This window comes from Marmota flaviventris, chromosome 9 (assembly GCF_047511675.1).
Source record: "Marmota flaviventris isolate mMarFla1 chromosome 9, mMarFla1.hap1, whole genome shotgun sequence".
Lineage (NCBI taxonomy): Eukaryota > Metazoa > Chordata > Mammalia > Rodentia > Sciuridae > Marmota > Marmota flaviventris.
This window is the reverse complement of record NC_092506.1, coordinates 20,357,015-20,379,761: the sequence shown is the minus strand read 5'-3', so window position 1 is coordinate 20,379,761 and position 22,747 is coordinate 20,357,015. Positions and strand designations below refer to the sequence as shown.

General features: G+C 40.9%; 2 protein-coding genes across 10 annotated transcripts in view; one reads left to right on the top strand and one right to left on the bottom strand.

Annotated features, from left to right (window-relative positions):
* Positions 1-1,363: 1,363 nt before the first annotated feature.
* Positions 1,364-9,700, bottom strand: Harbi1 (harbinger transposase derived 1). 2 transcript variants are annotated; one of them, XM_027936525.3, is made up of 3 exons: positions 9,612-9,700; positions 7,864-8,682; positions 1,364-2,252 (listed from the first exon to the last, which is right to left on the bottom strand). In XM_027936525.3, exons 2-3 carry the CDS (start codon positions 8,531-8,533, stop codon positions 1,873-1,875), a joined length of 1,050 nt encoding a protein of 349 aa, XP_027792326.2. In that variant the 5' UTR covers positions 8,534-8,682; positions 9,612-9,700; the 3' UTR covers positions 1,364-1,872. The 2 variants fall into 2 exon arrangements, with proteins under 2 accessions (XP_027792326.2, XP_027792327.2); XM_027936526.2 differs by having other exon boundaries at positions 9,565-9,630.
* A 327-nt stretch (positions 9,701-10,027) lies between these two features.
* Atg13 (autophagy related 13) overlaps positions 10,028-22,747 on the top strand; it is a 48,928-nt gene continuing 36,208 nt past the window's right edge. For 4 of the 8 annotated variants that reach the window (XM_071616249.1, XM_027936396.2, XM_071616248.1 and 1 more), the window contains exon 1: positions 10,036-10,364. The gene's annotated coding sequence lies outside the window, so the exon portion shown is untranslated. Of the gene's footprint in view, positions 10,365-10,936; positions 11,050-20,306; positions 20,377-22,747 lie in introns of all 8 variants that reach the window. The other 4 variants (XM_071616245.1, XM_071616244.1, XM_071616246.1 and 1 more) reach the window with 4 other exon arrangements.

The window sequence follows — 22,747 nt, the reverse complement described above, 5'->3', positions numbered from 1 at the left end:
GTGCATGGTGCACACATGTAATCCCAGTAACCTGAGAAGCTGAGGCAGAGGATCCCAAGTTCAAGACAAGCCTTATCAGCTTAAAGAAACCCTGTCTTGAAATAAAAAAATAAAGAAGATTCAGGATAGGGGCTGGGGATGTGGCTCAAATGGTAGCGTGCTCACCTGGTATGCATGCGGCTCAGGTTCGATCCTCAGCATCACATACAAACAAAGATGTTGTGTCCGCCGAAAACTAAAAAATAAATATTAAAAAAAATTCTCTCTCTCTCTTTAAAAAAAAAAAAAAAGAAGGTTCAGGGTATAGTTCAATACTAAGCACCCCTGGGTTCAATCTCTAGTACCATGCACACACAAATGATAATAATAAAATAAACAGACTGGGGGGACTGGGGTTGTGGCTCACTAGTAGAGCACTCACTTAGCATGTGTGAGGCACTGGGTTTGATTCTCAGCACCAAATAAATAAATAAATAAAATAAAGGTAAAAAAAAAAAAATAGACTGGGTTTTTAAACCCATTTAGCATCTAACTCTGACTCAGGGGTAAATAAGAGATTGGAGTTTAGATGTCTCCCCTAGGAACCACATTCAAAGTGTAGTCCAATTACCGCAAACATGCTAAAGATAGGAGCTTCAAATAGTCTTTAATGTCCTCTTAAAAATACAAAGCTACTTGGGAGGCTGAGGCAGGAGTATTGCAAGTTCAAGGACAGCCTAGACAATACAGCAAGACTTTATCTTGAAATAAAAATTTTTAAAAAGAGCTGAGGCTGGGCATGGTGGTGCACACCTGTAATCCTAGCAGCTCAGGAGACTGAGGCAGGATGATTCTAAGTTCAAGACCAGCCCCAGCAATTTAGCAAGGCCCTAACCAACTAAGTGAGACCTTTTTCTCCAAATAAACAATAAATTTGGTTGGAAGCCAGTGCAGTGGTGTACACCTATAATCCCAGTAGCTTGGGAAGCTGAGGTAGGAGGATCATGAGTTCAAAGCCAGCCTCAGCAAAAGCAAGGCACTAAGCAACTCAGTAAGATCCTGTCTCTAAATAAAATACAAAACAGGGCTGGAGATGTGGCTTGCTTGCCTAGTACCCCAGAGTTCAATCCTCCATATCCAATAAAAACCAACCAACCAGCCAAGGCTAAAGATGTAGTTCAGTGGTAAAGCACCCTTAGGTTGAATCCCTGGTACAACACATACATAAACAAACAAACACACACACACACACACACACACACACACACACACACATATATATAAAGGGTTGGGGTTATAGCTCAGTGACAGAGTGCTTGCCTAGCATTTGTGAGGCCCTGGGTTTAATCCACTGTACTAACAAATAAAACACAAAGCCACGAACTCAGATCAGTTGCCATTTACTTATATTAGAAGACCATTCCCTCAAATGGTCAACTCACAATTCACATTTGCCTACATAGGCAACAAAGAAGAAAAACTAAAGTATCACCCATATAATTTGGGACAACTATTTATTATTTTCATTTGAAATACCAATAATTAAAAATAAAAAAAAAATGTTTTTGCTGTGTAGTTCCCCACTTTAGTATAACTTTTTAGGAATAATCATAAATGCTTGCAACCACTGCACTTTCAAATGAGTGGTGCTTAACCTGGAGTTCACTGGATAGTAGGAAACCCTTGACTTGGCTTCTGTTTGGTTGACACATTTTCAAATGAATCAAGATATTCTGGCATAGCTCCGACCCTTCTAAAACAAACAGATTAAATGTCAATTTTTGACAAGTGTCTGCACACTCAGTCATGCTGGATGATAGAACTGTGTAGGGGGTGGTGAGGGGGAACATTTGTCACAATTCCTTCTGGAAAGTCTCCTCCCTGTCTTCTACATTAGCTAAAATGAGTAAGCATCAGCTCCTGACGGATACGGTCAGCCTCTAAGTCCAGAGACTCCATGTGCTCATACTCTTCCTCAGGGGGCTGTTCCATGGGTCTCGTCATTGGAGAGGACCAAATATCCATTCCATGCTCCAAAGAGATGTTGTGGAGGACGCAACAAGCCAAGATGATGTGGCTGGACTTCTCTGGTGAGTACTGCAGTGCCCCCTTGGATCCATCCAGGCAGCGGAAACGGGAGCAGAGGGTTCGAAAAGTCTTCTCAATCACACTGTGAGTTGCAGAATGGGCCATGTTATACCGATTTTCAGCTGGAGTTTCAGGAATGGAAAGTGGGGTCATAAGCCAAGTGCGGAGAAAGAAGGAACTGTCACCTGTGTGGAAGGCCCAAAGAAATCATAAGTGATTATAAGGGTATTACAAGTAAGAAGTAAAATTCTGAAAGATATTGAGGATGGACAAGAAAATATAATGAACCAGGTACAGTGGTGCACTGCTGTAATCCCAGCTACTCAGGAGGCTAAGGCAGGAGGATGACAAGTTCAAGACCAGACTGGGAAACATAGCAAGACTGTCCAAAAAAAAAAAAAGTCTGGGAATGTCGCTTAGTGTTTGAGAGCACCTGGGTTCAATCCCCATTCACAATCTCTCTCTCTCTCTCTCTCTCTCTCTCTCTCTCTCACACACACACACACACACACAGCCTTTGGAACCAAGCACACCAGAAACAACAAGAGAAAAATGTTGTGGTAAAAAGAAAGCTTGCCAAAGTCACGAGCTTAAGACACGAGTCTTGGCTGGGAATATCCTTGGTTAAAACCAACAGAAAAAAAAAAAAAAAAAAAAGCTGAGAGCTAACAAAAGCCAAATCTGAAAAAAATACAGGAAAAAGGTGGAGGAACTGAAGGAAATAAAATTCCAGGGTTTTTGTAGTTTTTGAGGGCTGGGGATTAAACCCAGGGCCTTGTGCAAATCAAGCATTCTACCTTTGAGTTACACCCCAAACCCATGGATTTTTCTTTCTTTTTCTTTTTTTAAATATTTATTTCTTACTTATAGGTGGACACAATATCTTTATTTTTTATTTTATGTGGTGCTGAGGATCGAACCCAGTGCCTCACATGTTAGGCGAGCGCTCTACCACTGAGCCACAACCCTAACCCACCCATGGATTTTTCAAATTCAGAGATATTGTTTCTTAATAAAAGACTAAATATCCTTCTATCAAATAGCATCAGTCCCAGTGGTGCATGCCTGTAATCTCAGCAACTCAGGAGGCTGCAGCAGGAGGAGCACATGTTTGAGGTCAGCCTCAGCAATTTAGCGAGACCCTAAACAACTTAGCATGACCCTGTCTCAAAACAAACCAAATAATTTTTAAATTAAAAAAGGACTGAGGATGTAACTCAGTGATTAAGTGCCCCTGGGTTCAATCTCCAGTAACAACAATAACAATAACAACAAAAGGGTTGGGGATATAGCTCAGTGATAGAGAGCCCCAGAGTTCAATGCCCAATACCATAAAAAACAATCAAAAGCATGCCAATCTTCAAAATCTCTAAAGAGCAAGAAAAATACAAAACAGAAAAAAAGAGTATTTCCAGCATGCTGGCATGTGCCCATAATCCCAGCTACAAGGAAGTCAAGAAAGGAGGATCCCAAGTTTGATGCAGCAACTACGGATACCCTGTCTCAAAATAAAAAGTACTGGGAATGTAGCTCTGTGATAAAACAACTTTGGATTTAATCCCCAGTACTGAATAAAGGGGGGAGAAGGGTGGGAGAGGGAGGGAGGGGAAAAGAAAAGAAAGAAAAAGAGAATTCTACCAGAAGATCCCAAAACAATTGGGATTACTTTATCACTAAGCTTTCAGATCTGAAAATTCCTGAAAAATAGGAATTTCAAAGTATTCCATGGCACAACAATAATTCATCCTTCTAGAGCTGAGGAGGATAAAAGTCCCAGTATGTGTGGTAGTGATCAGAACTCAGGTGTTCTGCCTTCCTAGCTATTGCAATAGAACTGGAACATGGTTTTGTCACAGAGGAACTGGAAGAATTTTACATTAATAGGGAGAACATAAATATAATGATGTATAAATAGTGAGGAGGAAATGTAATCAGAAGTCAATTAAAATAACACACATAAGGGCTGGGGCTGTAGTTCAGTGGCAGAGCGCTTGCCTTGCACATGTGAGACACTGGGTTAGATCCTCAGCACCACATTAAAATAAACAAATAAAGACATGCTGTGCATCTACAACTACAAAAAAAAAAAAAAATGCTAAAATAACACACACAAGGCATTCCCCTTAAGTGACTTCCTTATCAAATGATCCTGGGAAGTGCTAACAAAAACAAACAAAACTGGGGTGCAATGTCCTAACAGCATAATGATTCTATAATGTTTAATTGTCCTGACTCACTGTGTCTGGCAGATGAAGTGTCTCACACAGAGCCACATCCTGTTAGAAATCTGAGACAGACAATAGGCCCTGGAGTACCAACTTGCACAATCACTGTGCTTCTGACCCACCATCAATTACAGTAAATAATATGGATTGTTTAGTGCTGGGTACTGTTCCAAAAATAGAGGACTAGTTTCTTTTAGGAACTAATATTTCTAACTGGATTAACTGCAAATAACTAGAAAGCCACACAAAATTTTAAAATTTTATACTTAATTGACTTTTTTTCCTTCTTAGTATGACCTATTCTTTCAATTGACCTCATCCCTATTAAAACACCAAATTTAAGAAACTGATATTGTTGTGTTGAGTGTGGTGGCACACACCTATAAAGAAATCACAGTAACTGCAGAGGCTGAGGTGAGAGGAACACAAGTTCCAGGTCAGCCTCCACAATTTATGGAGATCTTGTCTCAAAACAAACAATAAAAAGGACTGGGCATAGAGCTCAGTGGTAGAGTGCCCCTGGGTTCAATCCCCAGTACCACAAATGTTGTTGTTTCCCTCCCTGCTTCCTTCCTCTTTCCACCTCTCCTTCCCTATCTCCCCTCCCCTGCTTTCTGTGTGGTTCTAGGTATTGAACCCAGGGCTACTCTACTACTGAGCTACATCCTCGGCCCTTTGCAGTTTTTATTTTGAAACAGGGTCTTGCTAAATTGCCCAGGCTGGCCTTGAATTTGTCATCCTCCTGCTTCAGCCTCCCAAGTAGCTGGGATTACAGGTATGTGTCAGGTTGTGCTAGACACTTTTTAAATATTATTTCTTATTATCCAATCCCAACTCTACCAGGTTCGACATTAAATTCATTTTACAAACAAGAAGATCAAAATATATGTCATCCATCCTTTGATATCTCAGGCAAGGGGAAGAGCTTAGTCACTAAATGCTAATTTCAGATTCAGAATCACTAAAATAATGGTAAATGCCATAAAAGGAACTAAGATAAACATCTATGATGAATGCCTAAAAGCAGAGATGTTAAATAATATTTGTTATGATTTCTCTAAGAAATAGTATGGTCCTCAAATGGAGGGAGATATATAGGCCACCCAATTAATTTCCTAAAATGTTCCACCATCATCAACTGGTTATACTGTGAACATCACTGTAAAACAAACACTTAAGAGGGGATTAGGATCAAAATTGTTAAACAGATTATAATTGCTTATATGATCAGTCATCCACAAGACATTCTGGCAGATTTTACCCAAAGCTGCTTAACAGGACTAGGCCAAGAACTGACAAAATAAGAACTCAGGCTGAATCATTTCCAGGAGTGGGTATATTTAGAGGAGGAGAATTTAGGTAATGCACCCAGAAGGGATAGATGAGAATGAGGACAGGAAGGGATACACTCTTAAGTGAATATATGCTAAAGAAACAAAGGGAAATAAAATCTTGTTCTAAGTTTGATATATCTAGAATATTTCACAAATCTGATGGTGTGAAGATACAATCAGCTTTCTAATGTTTGTTACTCTCATTAAAATACCTCTTTTGAGCAGCTTGTCATTCCTCATACTCTTATGAACCTTGTTTATTCCACTGTCCTCACATCCTCTAGAGACCACTATCTTCCAATCATAAAAATCATTCAACACACTTGTTAAAAATGGATGTCTATGATGTATCCTTGAAAATTCTCATTCCTGAGTTTTGTTTTTTGTGGTTCTGGAAATTGAATTCAGGGGTGCTCTATTACTGAACCACATCCCCAACTGTCTTCATTTTTTACTTTGAGACAGGGTCTTGCTAAGTTCCTTAGGGCCTTGCTAAATTGCTGAGGCTGGCATTGAACCTGTAATCCTCTTGCCTCAGCCTCCAGATGCTTTACAGATGTAAGCCAAGGTACCTGGCTTTTTTTTTTTTTCCCCCAGCATGGGAATTGAACCCAGGTTCTCCCACTAGAGTAGGCAAGTGCTCTACCACTGAGCTATATATGTATTCCCAGCCATACGATTTATTTACTTATTTTAGTAATGAGGATTGAACCCAGGGATGACACTTTACCACTGAGCTGTATTCTCCAGTCTTTTTTTTTTTTTTGAGAAAGGGTTTCTTTAAATTACTGAGGGTCTCACTAAGTTGCTGAGGCTAGCCCCTCAAACTTGCCTCTGCCTCTCAAGTCAGTGGGATCAAAGGTGAACACCACTTCTCTGAATTATATGAGTCTTTTTATCTTGAAAATCTGTGAAACATTATACAAATCAGGGGTTCTCAAACTAGTTTTCCTGTTTAGAGCTCATGGAGACTTTCTAAGGGTATTTCTAAGGTAGTCAGTTTCCACTTTTTCAAATTCCATGGGTATATTTTCCTAGGTTTCTTCCTGCTTAGCATGTGGCCTGGGACCAAATTGCAACCTTAAATGTTGCAATATCCATCTCTCCCACCTCTACCCTAAACTAAAAACTAAGCTGTCAGGCTCAAGGATTTGGGATTTCTGTTTTGTTTGGTATTGGGGTTTTGGGGATCACACCCAGGGGTGCTTTACCACTGAGCTGTTACATCCCCAGCCCTTTTTAGTTTTTGAGATAGGGTCTCACTAAGTTGCTTCAGGCCTCAGTAAATTGCTGAGGTTGGACTTGAACTTGCAATCCTCTTGCTTTAGCCTCCAGAGCTGCTGGGATTACAAGCTTATGGCACTCAGCCTGGCTTATTTTTTATTGGGACACAGGGTCTCCCTAAAATTTCCCAGACTGGCTTTGAATTTACAAATCTTCTGCCTCAGCCTCCTGAGTATCTAGGATTACAGGTGCATGCTGTCATGCCTAGTGGGCAGTGCAAAGTTTTATATACAACATATATATATAATTTAGTTTTGCATACTCATGAACATGAATATCTAAAATAAATCCTTGGAAGTGGAAGACCTGGGTCAAATAATGTTTTTAAATTTAAGTAAATGTCTTTTTTTATTGTTGTTCCTGTAATAGAGATTGAAACCAGAGGTGCTATACTACTGAGCTATGGCCCCAGTCCTTTGTTTTATTTTTTGAGATAGGGTCTTACTAAATTGCCTAGGTTACCCTCAAACTTTTGATCCTCTTGCCTCAGCCTTCTGAGTCACTGAGGTTATAGACATGTGCCATCACACCCAGCCTTAGTAAGTGTCTTTTAAATGTTCATTATTTTAAACTATTAAGGATCAGGGGCTCAGGGTGTAGATCAATGGTAGAGTACTTGCCTGGCATGCAGGCCCTGGATTTGAGCTTCAGCATATCTCTCTTTCTTTTTCTCTCTCTCTCTCACTCTCATTCTCTGTCTCTCTCTCTCTCTGTCTCTCTCTCTCTCTCTCTCACACACACACACACATACACACACGCAAAAAAGAAGAAGGAGGAGGAGGAGGAGGAGGAGGAGAATGAGAATAAAAATTAAAGCTCAAAGCATTTTCACCTGAGATCTTAAAAAAATTTCAAAGGACTCAGATTCAGGTCTGTAGACTCTATTGTAGAATACTTCATTCTACTCTACTACATAATTTTTCTATGACAAAGATTTATACCTTCAGACTTACCAAGAAGCCAGCTCTCTTTGTGCATCCCAGCTTCAAATTGACTGCTTAGAGAAGACTGCTGCAGCACAGCAAAGTCCTGTAGGCTACCTGGCCAGTTTGTCTCCACAGTCATTAGTGCTCCTCTGATGTCACACACCATCAGGCAGTTTAAAGAATGCAGACCCTTGCGGTTCACATAGGAGAGGTCTTCAGCATTTGGTGCCTTGATTGCCACATGGATACAGTCAACCACGCCTATCACCCCTGGCATCCCTGCCAACCCATAGAATTCATCTTTCAGAGCCTGTGTGGATGCTTCGTCAGTTGGAAAGTGAATGAACTGTGAGGCCTTTTCCACAAGTGCTTCTGTGACATTGGCAACACAACGACTCATAGAGGCCTGACTAATTCCAATAGCATCTCCCATTCGAGTCTGGAAGGAACCTGAGGTATAAAAGCCCAATGCTGCGAGGATTTGTGTCTCTGGGCTAATAGCCCTGGATCTTTGTGTAGGTCTAGAAAGACTCGCCCCCAAGAGCTCCACCAAATAATAAATGAATTGACGAGGAAACCCATACACAGACATCAAGTAGTCATCAGTTACATCGTCCAGTTTAAAACGGTCCAATGTCCGGTGACCTCGGCCATATAGCAAGAGATCACAATCAAGAACAGTTATGGGTATAGCCATACCAAATGTGAATGTTGTCTCTCCTTCTATCTGCTACTTTTTATGAACTCTTCCCAATGAGGATGTTGGTACAGGAAGGTATTTAAGGAAGTGTCAGAATTCAACAGCTAACCACCAGTTAAATGGTTCTGGCATTTATAATCTTCTGTCTGTAAAGGTTAAAAGAAAAAAAATTAGAAACCTACCAAAGACATTAAAGTGGCTCAAACGCTACAATAGCACATTTTGAGACCATCCATTTTTGTTGAGGCAAAAGGGGTTGTATCTACAAGTTCATGGCTGCACAACAAACTTGGTCTGGTTTGAAGGATAATGGGAGTTAAGTTCGATGGTTCATTTAACACCTGGCATTTCAACTGAGAACAGCAAAAGATTAGTGGGGGTGATGGCACAATTATGGCAAGATAAAAGAAGGATGCTCCTATCTATACAAGCCACAAAACAGATGAGAAGTCATAACGACCTTGGTTAAGAATTAGTCATAGGTTTGTTATCCAGAGTCCCATGGGTCTACACGATAAATACCAGACAGATATCGGGGTGTCAAACCAGTTTCACGAGGGTGCGGAAGGGCGCGGGAGGAGAGAGGGGAAAAAAAAGTTTAGCAATGCACTACCCAGTCTGGGGGACGCGCACTGCTATAAAATTAGGCTGTGCTCTCACCAAAAGAAATCCAAACGGAAAGGCTAAAGGCTGGGAAGGAAGTCCAGTCGGTTTGAAAGGAAGGCGCCAAGGGAGAGGCGGAGAGAGCCATGTTAGGAGGCGACTCCGCCACTTTTACAAAGGCGCGTTAACAAGGGGTACCGAGTCCCGGCGCCGTGGCTCACGTCTGTCATCCTAGCGGCTCGGGAGGCTGAGACAGGAGGATCTCTGGTTCAAAACCAACTTCTGCAAGGCTAGGCGCTAAGCAACTCAGTGAGACCCTGTCTCTAAATAAAATACAAAGTAGGACTGGGGATGTGGCTCAGTGGTCGAGTGCCCCGGAGTTCAAAACCCACTACCAAAAAAAAAAAAAAAAGGCAGGGGGATACCGAAGTCTGATGGCGACCGCCAAAACGTCCCAAGGCTAGTCACCCACCTCGCTGTGGCTGCCAGGTTACCAGGCGGATACTCCACCCACCCAGAGCAGGCCGGCCCTCCTCCGGAACCAGCGGCCGCACACAGGCTGCCACGGGGCGCAACAGCGGCACCACCCCCTTGGCGTCAGCGCCCGCCCCACGCCGCGTCCTCACTGCCGCTGCCGCCGCGGCCTACGCTTCGTCTCCGCACATTCCACACGGCTCTCCAACGGTCTCGATGTTTCAAAAACACCTCTCATTCGGTATTTTTTTGCTCCTGAGGGGCATGAAAAATTTTCCTAGGAAGACTTCTATAGAGAAGATATACTTTTTTGTGGATATTTTGGGTATCTAAAGGACTAAGTGTGCTTTTTTTGGTGTAGCGAAAGTGCGGACGAGGTTGGATAGGTGGATTTCCGCTAACTCTCTCCCTCCCCACCGCCAGCACTGAAGCGGATGAAAACAAACACTAATGATGGCGGCGCCGGGGAGCGACCGGCTGCTGGGTTAAGGCAGGAGTGATCGTTTGACCGGTAAGGGGAGTCCTGAAAAGGACCAGTCGAAGTTATTGAGACAACTTGCTCAGTGCTGCGAGCGAAACGCCTGGGGGGCTGCGATCCCGGAGCTTCCTCAGGCACGAGGTATCTGCGACCTGGGCTGTCACTGCAGCCCCGGAGCGCGGAACACTCAGCCAGGTGGCGCGGCTGGCGGGTCCCAGGCCCCGGCCTCCGGAATGAGAACTCCGAGCCGCTCTCTGTGCCGCAGCTTTCCAGGTACTAATTTTGGGGGAGGGTACCCCCAGATCTCTCAGCGCCCCCGGGTGGGAGGCTATGGATCTGCGGCCCGTCGGCCACCTTGTGGAAGCCGAAGCCTATTAGCTGAGGTTGCGTCCCTTGAGCCCCTAAGTTCTGTTGGGAAAATTGAGTTGGGGTAGGCCCCGTTGGTTTGAGAGGGGGGCGGTGCTGGGGATTGAACTCAGAGGCGCTTAACTACTGAGCCACATCCCCAGACCTTTTTGTATTTTATTTAGAGACAGGTTTTCGCTAAGTTGTTAGAGCCTCGCAAAGTTGCTTGAGGCTTTGAACTCTAGATCCTCCTACCTCAGCCTCCCGTGCTTCTGGGATTACAGGCGTGCGCCCCCGCGCCCAGCCCCATTGGCTTTTAATTGTTCCCAGTCTTTACGGAGACCCGCAGAGCTTCCTTCTCTACTTTCTCAACTCTTTGGGTTAGGTCGTTAGGCTTTTTGTTGTAATTTTTGGGGCCATTAACTCCGGGGTTGGGTACCAATATGAATGAGGTAGGTTTTCATCCAGTCAAGATTTGTTGATATGTACCCCACGTGTAGGTGAGGGTGACTGTTGACTAGTGAAAAAAGGGACCCAAGGTTCACGACTATCTTACTGGCAGTGGAACGACCTCTGGAAGCCTGCGATCCATTCACATTAATTAAATCTCTGGGTAAGTGGTTAAGTACCTTCTTTGGTTCATCACTAATACATAACGGTTTTCACTTACCCAGTCAATTATCTTCCAGTTGGTATTTCATCCTCCGCTGGCCATCCCATACCTAAAAGAAAAAAAGAAAAGAAAAAAAGAAAAATCAAAAGTAAAGCATTTGAAAGTACCCTGGTACTGGTACTGCAAATCCAGCCCCCTTTTCTTTTTTGAGACAGAGTCACTAAATTGTCTAGGCTGGCCTCGAACTGCCTCAGCCTCCAGCATTGCTGGGAATACAGATGGACCATACTGCACCCAGCCTAAAAGTACCTGTTATCTCATTCCATTTACTTTATAACTCTTCTATCATGGAAGAATGTTTTGAATACCGTCACTAGGAGATGTACATAATAAGAAAAAACAGATCTTTTTTTCCCCCCTTTGGTATTGGGGATTGGACACAGGGGTGCATTACTACTGAGTTATATCTGGAGCCCTTTTTGTTTTTTATTTTTAGACAGGGACTTTTTAGGTTTCTGAGGCTGGGCATCCTTCTGCCTTAGCCTTCCAAGTCATTGGGATGATAGACCTGCACCACTGCACCCAGAATACAACAGACCCTTTCTTTAAACTCTATCAACTTTGAAGTTTTTTTTTTTGTGTGTGTGTTTTATGAGTATTAGCCCTTGTGTGGATACTGTATTCTTATCATTGGATATTATAACTCTAAATTATAAGGTTTGTTTTCAACTTTCTATTTTATGGCTCAGGAGAAGTATTATCAGTATTTATTTATTTATTTTTATTTTTTTATAGTTCTGGATGTTGATCCCAGGCCTTGTGTATGTTGAGTGTTGAGAAAGGGCTTTACCAATGAGCTACGTCGTAGTCATTTTTACTTTTATTTTGAGACAGGGTCTTGCTAAATTGCTCGGTTTAGCCAGTAACTTTCCATCCCCCTGCATTAGCCTCTCTAGTAGGTGGGATTATAGGCTTGTACCACTTTGCCCAGCTAAGAATTTTTTTTTTTTTCTCTTTACCACTGAGCTTCACTCCAGCCCTTTTATTTTTTTAAATTTTGAGATAGGGTCTCACTAAGTTGCTTAGGGCCTCACTAAGTTACTGAGCTTGGCCTTGAACTTGCAATCAATCCTCCTCAGCTTCCTGAGTTGCTGGGATTACAGGTGTTCACCTCTGTGACTGGCTTCCCCCAACGCTTTTTATATTTTACTGTTTATTTACTTTCTTTTTTTTTTTTTTTTTTTGGCACCAGGGATTAAACCTAGGGGCACTCAACCACTGAGCACATCCCCAGCCATTTTATGTTTTATATTGAGACCAGTAACTCACTAAGTTGCTTAGGACCTCACTAAGTTGTTGAAGCTGGCTTTGAATTTTCAATCCTCCTGTTTGAGCCTCCTGAGTCCTGGGATTACAGGCGTGTGCTACCAAGATAGGCTTAAAACTATTTAAAAATAATTAGCTGTTTTAAACTTTCTCTGAAGGCCAGTGTAGATTGTACAGGTAGTTTGTTTTATCCTAATGGTGTCCCTCATATGCCCTTGGTTACAAGAGAAGGGATAAGAATGTAAATCACCACTACTTAGAATAACAATTCAATTGTACTGTTGTACTGTTGATTATTTGTTATCTCCTTAGTGAAAATAAAGTGAATCAAGAATTATTGGAAGTGATAATTTAGTGCCACTATGTTGTAAAATACTACTTTCCTTTTTTGTTTATATACATGTGAAAGAAATAGAGTTAAAAATCATTTTTTGTTTTTAGTAATCTTATCATGTTCCCATCTCCTTTATCCTAATTTCCTTTGTATTGCAACAGTTACTAGGTCATTTGGAGATAATTCTAGATGCTTACTTAGATTAGATACCCTCATTGAAATAGAGGCTTAAAGTTTTTTGTTTTTGGTACTGGGTATTTAACCCTGGAGCCCTTAAACATTGAGCTACATGCCCAACACTTTTAATGTTTATGTTGAGGTAGTATCTCACTAAATTGCTTAAGGCTTGACTGAGTTACTGAGGCTGCTTCCCCTTTCACTGGGATTACCTGTGTGCACCACCCTGCCTGGCTTAAGGATGTTTTCACTACTAATTTATGTGTCTTGGAATTTAAAAAAAAACAGAGGTTGACCTTATTATTTGGATTGTTTTTTAAATTACTTCTAGTTAATTAAGCATAGACTTTATTCCCTCTTTCAATTTATTTTGGATTTATTTTGCTTTCTTTCTGGTTTCCAGAGATTAATATTTGAGTATTAATTATAAAGGTATTTAAGTATATAAATTTACCTCTGAATTCTCATTTTATTGTATCATTTGTTTTGATGCCAAATATTCTGCATTTTGTTAATTTCTAGATAATTTGTAATATTGGTTTTTATTTCAGTGCTTATTATTGAAAGGTTCTTAATTTACACATGGTTAACTTTTCATTGTTTATTTCTAGTTATTTGGATATAGGCAATATTACGTTAGAATTTTTCCTTTTTATTTATTTTGGTTTTATGGCAGTGTGGGATTGAACCCAGGACAGGATATCCAGCACGCTAAGCAAATGCTCTGTCATTGAGATATTCCCCAGCCAGTATTGGAAATTTTCCTGTAGCCAAGTGCACAATCAATCTATTCACTTTTATTTAATTATTATTATTATTATTATTTTTTTATTTTTTGCAATACTGGGGATTAAACCCAGAGGTGCTTTACCACTAATCTACATCCCTGGCCCTTTTTATTTTGACACAGGGTCTTGCTAAATTACCCAGGCTGACCTTGAATTTGCCATCTTCTAGCTCTAGTCTTTGGAATTATAGGCCTGTACCACCTTGCCTGGAGCATGAGCTGTTTATGTAATATTCCTTGGACCTGAGATAAGAATGTGAAAGGTAATGGGATGCAGTTCCTCACACATTTAATCCCAGTGGTTGGGGAGGCTGAGACAGAATTGCAAGTTCAGGGCCAACCAGCAATTTTGGGAGGCCTTAAGCCACAGACTGAGACCTGTCTCAAAATAAAAACATAAAAAAAGGCTTGGGATAAGAGCTGGGGTTGTGGCTCAGTGGTAGAGCACTTGCCTAGCATGTGTAAGGCACTGGGTTCGATTCTCAGCATCGGATATAAACAAATGAACAAAATAAAGACCCATCAATGTCTAAAAAATATATTAAAAAAAAGACTTGGGATATAGCCCAGTGGTCAAGTGCCCCTGATTCAATCTTCAGTACTAAAAACAAAAAAAGAAAATCCCTAGCTGCTGGGATTACAGGCATATGCCACCATGCCCTGCGATTTTTTATTTTTGAGACAGGGTCTTGCTAAATTGCTTAGGGGCTTGCTAAATTATGCTTAAAGCCTTGATAAATTGCTGAGGCTGGCCTCAACCTTGGGATCCTCCTGCCTTAACCTATTAAATCAGTGGGATTATAGGCATATACACTGTGCTCGGCTCCAGCCATTTTATATTTTTTGAGAAAGGGAATCAATAAATCATTTTTAGTTTGTCTCCGTGAATACCTTTTTTTAAAATTGACTTTTAATTTTTAATTATTTTTTTTTCATGGTGCCTGGGATTGAACTCAAGGTTTTGTGCATGGAAGGCAAGTACTCTACCAACTGAGTTATATTCCCAGTCCTCTATGAATACCTTTTGTTTGTTTGTTTGTTTTTCTTTGCTGAGTGTTAAAACCCAGGGTCTTAAGCATGCCAGGCAAGTGTTCCATTCTGATCCAAATCCCCAGCTGTGCCTAGTTTGTTTTAAATATGTGCCCAACATTTTATATGAAAAAATTGTACCAAGAATTTGTGAGCTAGGATGACCTTATCCCACATTTTAATTTTTTTATTTTTTGGGGTACCAGGAATTGAACCCAGGGGTACTGACCACTGAGCCACATCCACAGCCCTATTTTGTATTTTATTTAGAGACAGGGTCTCACTAAGTTGCTTAGTGCCTCACTTTTGCTGAGGGTGGCATTGAACTTGCAATCCTCCTGCTTCAGCCTCCCGAGCCACTGGGATAACAGGCCTGGGCCACCATGCCTGGCTCCTTATCCCATATTATTAAAACTGAATCGTAAGTGCTGGGTTTTCACCTACATATTTTTTGTTGCCCAACCTGCTAGTGAACTTCTGGGCCCAAGCAATACTCCTATCTCAGCCTCCCAAGTAACTGACTAAAAGTGTGTTTTACCTTACCATGTTTAACTTACATTTTTAACCAATCAACTACAGATTTCCCTCAGTTCCTTCTTGGGGTTCAGTAATTTGTGGAAATTCTCACAGAATTCATCAAAAACGGTTTTTGGTTTTTTTTTTATAAGTATTGAAGATTGAACCCAGGGGTACTTTGCCCAGCACAGTGGCCCATGTCTATAATCCCAGGGACTCAGGAGGCTGAGTGAGACAAGATTGCCAAATTCAAGGCCAACCTCAAAAACTTAGCAAGACCCTTTGTCAAAATGAAAAGGGCTGGGGATATAGCTCAGTGGTAAAGTGCCCCTGGGTTCAATCCACAGTACCAAAGCTACAAAAAGCAAAACAAACAAACAAACAAAAACTAGAGTACTCTACAATTGAGCTACATCCCAACTCTTTTTTTGTTTTTATCATTTTGTTTGGGTACTGGGGATTGAACCCAGGGTCACTTTACCACTGAGCTACATCCCGAACCCTTTTTATGTTTTTATTTTGAGACAGGGTCTTACTAAGTTGCTGAGGGTCTGGCAGAATTGCTGGGGCTGGCAATGAATTTGAGCTCCTCCTGCTTTAGCCTACCCAGTCCTAGTCCTTGGGATTAGGTATGCATGACCATGCCCAGCTACCGAGCCCTTTTTTAAAAAATAAATATTTTTTTAGTTGTAGATGGACACAATACCTTTATTTATTTTGGTACTGGGGATTCAACTCAGGGGTACTCAATCACTGAGCAAGATCCCCAGCCCTATTTTATATTTCATTTAGAGACAGGGTCTTAACTGACTTGCTTAGCGCCTCGCCATTGCCGAGGCTGACTTTGAACTTACGATCCTCCTGTGTCAGCCTCCTGAGCTGCTGGGATTACAGGTGTGTGCTACTGCGCCCGGCTATTTATTTATTTTTTATGTGGTGCTGAGGATCTAGCCCAGTGCCTCACATATGCCAGACAAGTGCTCTACTACTGAGTCACAACCCCAGCCCCTACCCAGCTCCCTTTTTAATTTTTTTTTACATTTGATAATAACAGAAAAAAGGAAAATTGTTTTTGAGTTTTTAAATGTTACTTTTTTTCCTCTTTTCTTGCCCCTGTGGTACTGAGAATAAAACCCAGGGCCTCATACATGTTATGCAGGCACTCTACTAGCCCTTGAAATTTTATTTTTGAGATCGTCTCAGTTGTTCAGGTGGCTTTGAATTTGCCATCCTTCTGCCTCAGCCTCGCAGGTCACTGGGATTACAAGCATGTACCTCCATGCTCAGTTGGACGCACTTTTCGCCAGTTTATTGAAAAGGATATTATAAAGGATACAGATGACATACCAGAAGAGATCGACAGGCCAAAGTATGGGGTGGGGCCGTCAGGTGTATGGAGCTTCCATGCCCTCTATGGGTGTGCCACGGTTTGGTGTTAACATTGGTGTTCAGCAACTTGGAAAGCATTACATCTGGTTATTCAAGAGTTTTTATGGAGCTTATCCTCCAGCCACCCTGCTTCCTCCCATGGGCAGGGCTAAACATTACAACCCTGTAATCCACTTAATCTTTTTTGGTGACTAGTCCCATATTGAAGCTTTCTAATGTCCCCACCCTAAATTAACTCATTAACATCAACTCCGGTATTATGGAAGGCCAAAAACTCTTATCACTCAATTTCCAAGTTTTTTGGAGCCCTTTGACAGGAACTGGGGATAAAGACTGAGTCTTATTTTATATCTTCACTCCCATTAAGGTGGCCACTATTAAAAAAAAAAAAAAAAAAGGAGGGGGGCAGGAGAAAATAGCAGAAATTGGGTGAGGATAGAGAAATTGGAGTCCTTTTTAGTTTTGGTGGGAATGTAAAATGAGGACAGTTGATTTGGAAAATAGTATAGTGGTTTCTCAAAAACTTAAACATAGGATTACTATATGAACGAGCATTTCACTTTTGGGTATATACTCAAAGAAAATTTGTAAACTGGGTGGGGGTGTGTACCGCACCTATAATCTCAGCAACTTGAGGTTGAGGCAGGAGGATCTCAAGTTCAAAGCCAGTCTTAGCAACTTAGCAATACTCTGAAAACTTAGAGAGACCCTGTCTCAAAATAAAAAAATAATAGGGGCTGGAGTTGTGGTTCAGTGGTTAAGCACCCCTGTGTTTAGTTTCTGGCACCAAACAAACAAACAAAAATAACCAGAGAGATGAGAGAAAATTTGTCACAGAAGGATAGGGAACTGAAGCTCCAAACCTCAATTCTTTTGTTGCAGTGAAAGAAAATTTTAAAATCGGACAGCAAAAGTTACGCAAGAAAACTTTATTTTAGGAGAAAGTAAAGTCAAGCAGAGAGCTTTCTCAAGGGAGAGAGTAGGTTGTCTCCCAGCAGAGAATGACAAAGGAAATAGTGTCATTTCCAAATACATTGCTGTTTAATGTTTGCCTTGAGAAGTGAAGGTCCATCTACTATACTGTTCGCCAATCAGGTGTTCAACTCATTCACTTTTTCTTGAGGATTGAACCCAGGGATTCTTAACCACTGAGCCACATCCTCAGCTTCCCCCACCCCTTTTTTTTGAAGTATAGTTGGACACAGTACCTTTATTTTATTTAGTTTTATGTGGAGCTGAGGATCAAACCCAGGGCCTCACAAATGCTAGACGAGTACTCTACCGCTGAGCCACAACCCTAGCCCCAATCCTTGGCCCTTTTTATATATTATATTTAGAGATGGGGGTCTCACTGAGTTGCTAAGTGCCTCACTAAGTTGCTGAGGCTGGCTTTGAACTTGTGATTCTCCTGCCTCAGCCTCCCAAGCTGCTGGGATTATAGGCATGCGCCATCACACCAGCCAGCTCCTTCACTTTGAACAGTGACATTTTGACCCTAGTTGGTCCTCTCTGGAACTGTCATGCTTTACAACTAAGCCATATCTCCAAACCTTTTTGTTCTTTATTTTGAAACAGGGTCTCACTCAGTTGCTGAGGGTCTCAACAAGTTGCTAAGGCTGTTTTGAACTTGTAATCCTCCTGCCTCAGCCTCCTAAGTTGCTGGGATTACAGGCTTGTGTTACTGGCCAGGCTTTTTTTTCTATTTTAAAGTTTTGAGACAGGTTCTTGCCGTATTGCCCACGCTGGCCTGGAATTTGCCATCCTCTTGCCTTGGCCTCCTGGGATTATAGGCACGCTCCCCACACCTGGCTATTTAATTGTTTTATAAAAGAAAAAAATTCACCTTTCTTGTAAATAAAATATAGCAGTAGCACATCTATCTGGATTGTATATTATGGAATCATAGAATGAAAGAACAGAGAGGGACTGAAAAATAGGAAATTACTTGGAAATGAAGGAAGAAACCTATATATAGTCTGAGATCTCTGCCTCTTTTGTTCTTATTTTATATCTAGATCTTCAAATTCAGCCCACTACTCAATGTAAAATGGTACATCTGCATTGGAAAACAGTTTTGTAGTTCCTCAAAAAGTTAAATGTTGAATTACCATATGATCCAGGAATTTAGCTTCTAGTTATATACCCAAGAGAATTGAAAACATATGTTAACCTAAAAACTGTACACAGATGTTTTTAGCAGTATTATTTATACTAGCCAAAAAGTCACAATAACTCAGGCCATCAAGTGATGAAAGGAAACACAAATGTGGTATGTGTGTGTATATGCATGTATGGATATGGCTATATGTGTATCCATATCCACATAGTAGAATATTATTCAGCCATAAAAATGAATGGTGTCCTACAACATAGATTGAACCTTTTAAACATATGCTGTGTGAAAAAGCCAGTCATAAAAGGTCACATGTTGGGACTGGGGCTGTGGGTCAATGGTAGAGCGTTTGCCTGGCATGCATGAGGCACTGGGTTAGATCTTCATACCATATAAAAAAAAAATAAAAGTATCGTGTCCACCTACAACTAAAAAAAATACATAATTTTTAAAAAGTCACATGTTATATGATTTCATTTATATTAATTTTCCAGAATAAAGAAATCCATAGAGACAGAAAGAACGTTAGTGACTGATAATTCAGATTTGAGATTTCCTTTTGGTATGATGAAACTTTTCTATCAAGTTGGTGGTGATGATCTTCATATCTCCGTGACTAATAAAACCTTAAGTCGTACATTTTAAATGTGCCTTTTTTTTTTTTTTTAGTACAGGGATTGAACCGAGAGGCTCTCTACTACTGAGCTACATCCCCAGCCTTTTTTGTTTTATTTTTTAAAATTGAGACAGGCCAGGCACAGTGGCACATGCTTGTAATCCCAGTGGGTTAAGAGGCTGAGGCAGGAGGATCATGAGTTCAAAGCCACCCTCAGCAAAAGTGAGGCACTAAGCATCTCAGTGAGACCCTGTCTCTAAATAAAATAGAAAATAGGGCTGGGAGTGTGGCTCAGTGGTCAAGTGCCCTGAGTTCAATCCCCAGTACCCGTCCCCCAAAAAATTTTTTTTGAGACAGGGTCTTGCCAAGTTGCCTAGCCTCTTGCTCGAGGCTGGCCTTCTACTTTAGCCCTCTGAGTTGCTGGGATTACAGGCATGTACCAAGGCTCCTGGCTGTTGTAGGTCTTTTTTTTTTTTAAGTTGGTCTATTTTATTTGTATATGATAAGATTTATTGTTACATATTTGTACACAATAATTTGGACACAATGATTTAGCCAGTATCATTCCCCCTCCCTCCTCTGTTGTAGAATATTTTTTTTAATTTTTTTTTATTGTAGTTGGACACAATACCTCCATCTTATTTATTTATTTTTATGTGGTACTGAGGATCAGACTCAGCACCCCATGTGTGCCAGGTGAGCACTCCACTGCTGAGCCACAACCCCAGCCCCGTTGTAGAATACTTGGTGGCAAATTTTTTGTTAACTTGATTTTCTCTTGAAGAATTTTAGCTCTCCAGAGAAACTGTAAGAAAATTACAATGAATTTTCATCTAGCCTTCACCTAGATTCACACATTGCTTTTTCTCTTCTTTATTTTCTTTTTTCTGTACTAAGGATTGAACTCAGGGTAACCTACCATTGTGCTACATCTCCAGCTCTTTTTATTTTTTTAATATTTATTTTTTAGTTTTTGGTGGACACAACATCTTTGTTTGTATGTGGTGCTGAGGATCGAACCCGGGCCGCACGCATGCCAGGTGAGCGCGCTACCACTTGAGCCACATCCCCAGCCCCCTTTTTATTTTTGATACAGCATTTCTGATATGTTGTACAGGCTGGCCTTGAACTTATCATCAACCTGCTGCAGTCCCCCTAGTAGCTGGAATTGCAGATGTGTACACTATGTATGGCACTTCTTTCTCTCTTATATATCCTATTTGATAATATGTTCCTTGTTTGTTTGTTTGTTTTTTCTTCCTTGCACCCTTGAGAAGTTACAGTTGTATCTCCTGAAAATAAGAATGTTAACCAGAGTGTGTCAGGTGTGGTGACAAAGGCCTGTAATCCCAACAATTTGTGAGGATAGGAGCAGGAGGAAGCTAAGTTTAAGGCCAGCCTGGGCAATTAAGCAAGATCACTTTTCAAAATAAAAAAAATAAATAAGGCTAGGGATGTAGTTCAGTGATAGAGCATACCTTTAGTGCACATGAGATGCTGGGTTCCACTCCCAGTGCCACAGAGGTGGCGGGTGCTGGGCTGGTACATATACACAATGAAATATTACTCAACCATAAAGAAGAATGAAATTATGGCATTTGCTGGTAAATGGATGGAATTGGAGACTATCGTGCTGAGTGAAATAAGCCAGTCACCAAAAAACCAAAGGCTGAATGTTCTGATATGTGGATGCCGACTCACAATAGGTGGGGGGAAGGGAGTAGTGGAGGTTCACCAGATTGGACAGGGTGTTTGCAGGGAAGGGAGGGAGGATGGGAATGGGAAAGACAATAGTAGAATGAATTGGACATGACTTTCCTATGTTCATATATGAATACACAACCAGTGTAACTCCACATCACGTATAACCACAAGAATGGGAAGTTATACTCCATGAATTTATTTATTCATTTTTAAATTTTATTTTATTTTTATATTCCATGAATTTATGATGTGTCAGAATATATTCTACTATCACGTATAACTAAAAAGAACAACAACAACAAAAAGAGCTGGGCATATGAGTGTCCCAACAATGAAGGGGATTGAATATAACCAAAGTATAATTGTGTCAAATTAAATTGTATCAAATATAGGAAATTTAACATTTATGCATGTTGTTACCTAGAGAAAAGCAGTGTTCAAATGTTGCCAATTGTTACAATACTTTAGAGCAATTGGTGGGGGGCAGGTACTGGGGATTAAATCCAGGAGTACTTTACCAGTGAGCTTCATTCCTAGCTTTTTATTTTGAGACAGGGTCTGGCTAAGTTGAGAGGCTCCCTTAATTGCTGAGACTGGCTTCAAACTTTTCATTCCTCTTACCTCAGCTTCCCAAATTGCTGGACTTATAAGGAGTGTGCTACTGCCCCCCTTGCCTGGTGGTAGCAGCATTTTTAAAAATCCAGGAACTGGACCGGGGTCAAGGGTTTATTTTGTTTTTGTTTTTTGCTTCTGGGGAGTGAACCCAGAGCGCTTAACTGTTGAGCCACATCCCCAGACCTTTTTTATAGTTTTTACTTATTTAGAAACAGGATTTTGCTGAGTTGCTTCAGGCCTCTTTAAATTGCTGAGGCTAGTGTTGAACTTGCAGTCTTCCTGCCTGAGCCTCCTGAGTTGCTGGGATCGCAGACATGCACCACCACGCAGCTCAAAGAGTTGCATTTAGTCATCGTACCTCTTCATTTCTCCTTTATTCTAAAACAATTCTTGAGCCTTGTTTTTGTTGTTTTGCTAGTGATGGGGATTGAACTCATGGCAGCTCTACCACTGAGCTATATCCCCAGCCTTTTTAAAATTTCAAGGCAGGTTCTTACTACATTTTTGAGGCTGGCCTTGAATTTGTAATCCTCCTACCTTAGCCTCCAGAGTTGCTGGGATTACAGGCAAACACCACCTTGCCTGGGTCATTTTTATTTTTTGAATTTCATTTTTTAAAAATTTTTGAATATTTCCAAATTTATAAGGAGATATCTTGGGAGTGGGACTCACGTCCTAACATAAAATTCACTTATATTTCATATACACTTTATACACTTAGCTCAAAGGTAATTTCTTTTTTTGTGTGTTTTTTTAATTAAATTATTTATTTATTCTAATTTGTTATATATGACGGCAGAATGCAATTCATTTCATATTACATATAGAGTATAATTTTTCAAGTCACTGGTTGCACACAAAGTATTTTCACATCATTTGTGTCTTCATACATGTATTTAGGGTAATGATGTCTAGCTATAAACATTGATGTGACTGTGTCCCTGTAGTTTGCTGTTTGTAAGTCCTTTGGGTATAGACTTTGGGTCAAATGGTGGTTCCATTCCCAGATTTCCAAGGAATCTCCATACTGCTTTCCATATTGGTTGCACCAATTTGCAGTCCCACCAGCAATGTATGAGTGTACCTTTTCCC

Excerpts from the sequence above, each read along its gene's own strand:
- Harbi1 (XM_027936525.3), bottom strand. The coding sequence starts at position 8,533 with ATGGCTATACCCATAACTGTTCTTGATTGTGATCTCTTGCTATATGGC. Across the intron at positions 2,253-7,863 it reads CAAAGAGAGCTGGCTTCTTG|GTGACAGTTCCTTCTTTCTC; the intron begins GTAAGTCTGAAG and ends CCTTCCACACAG.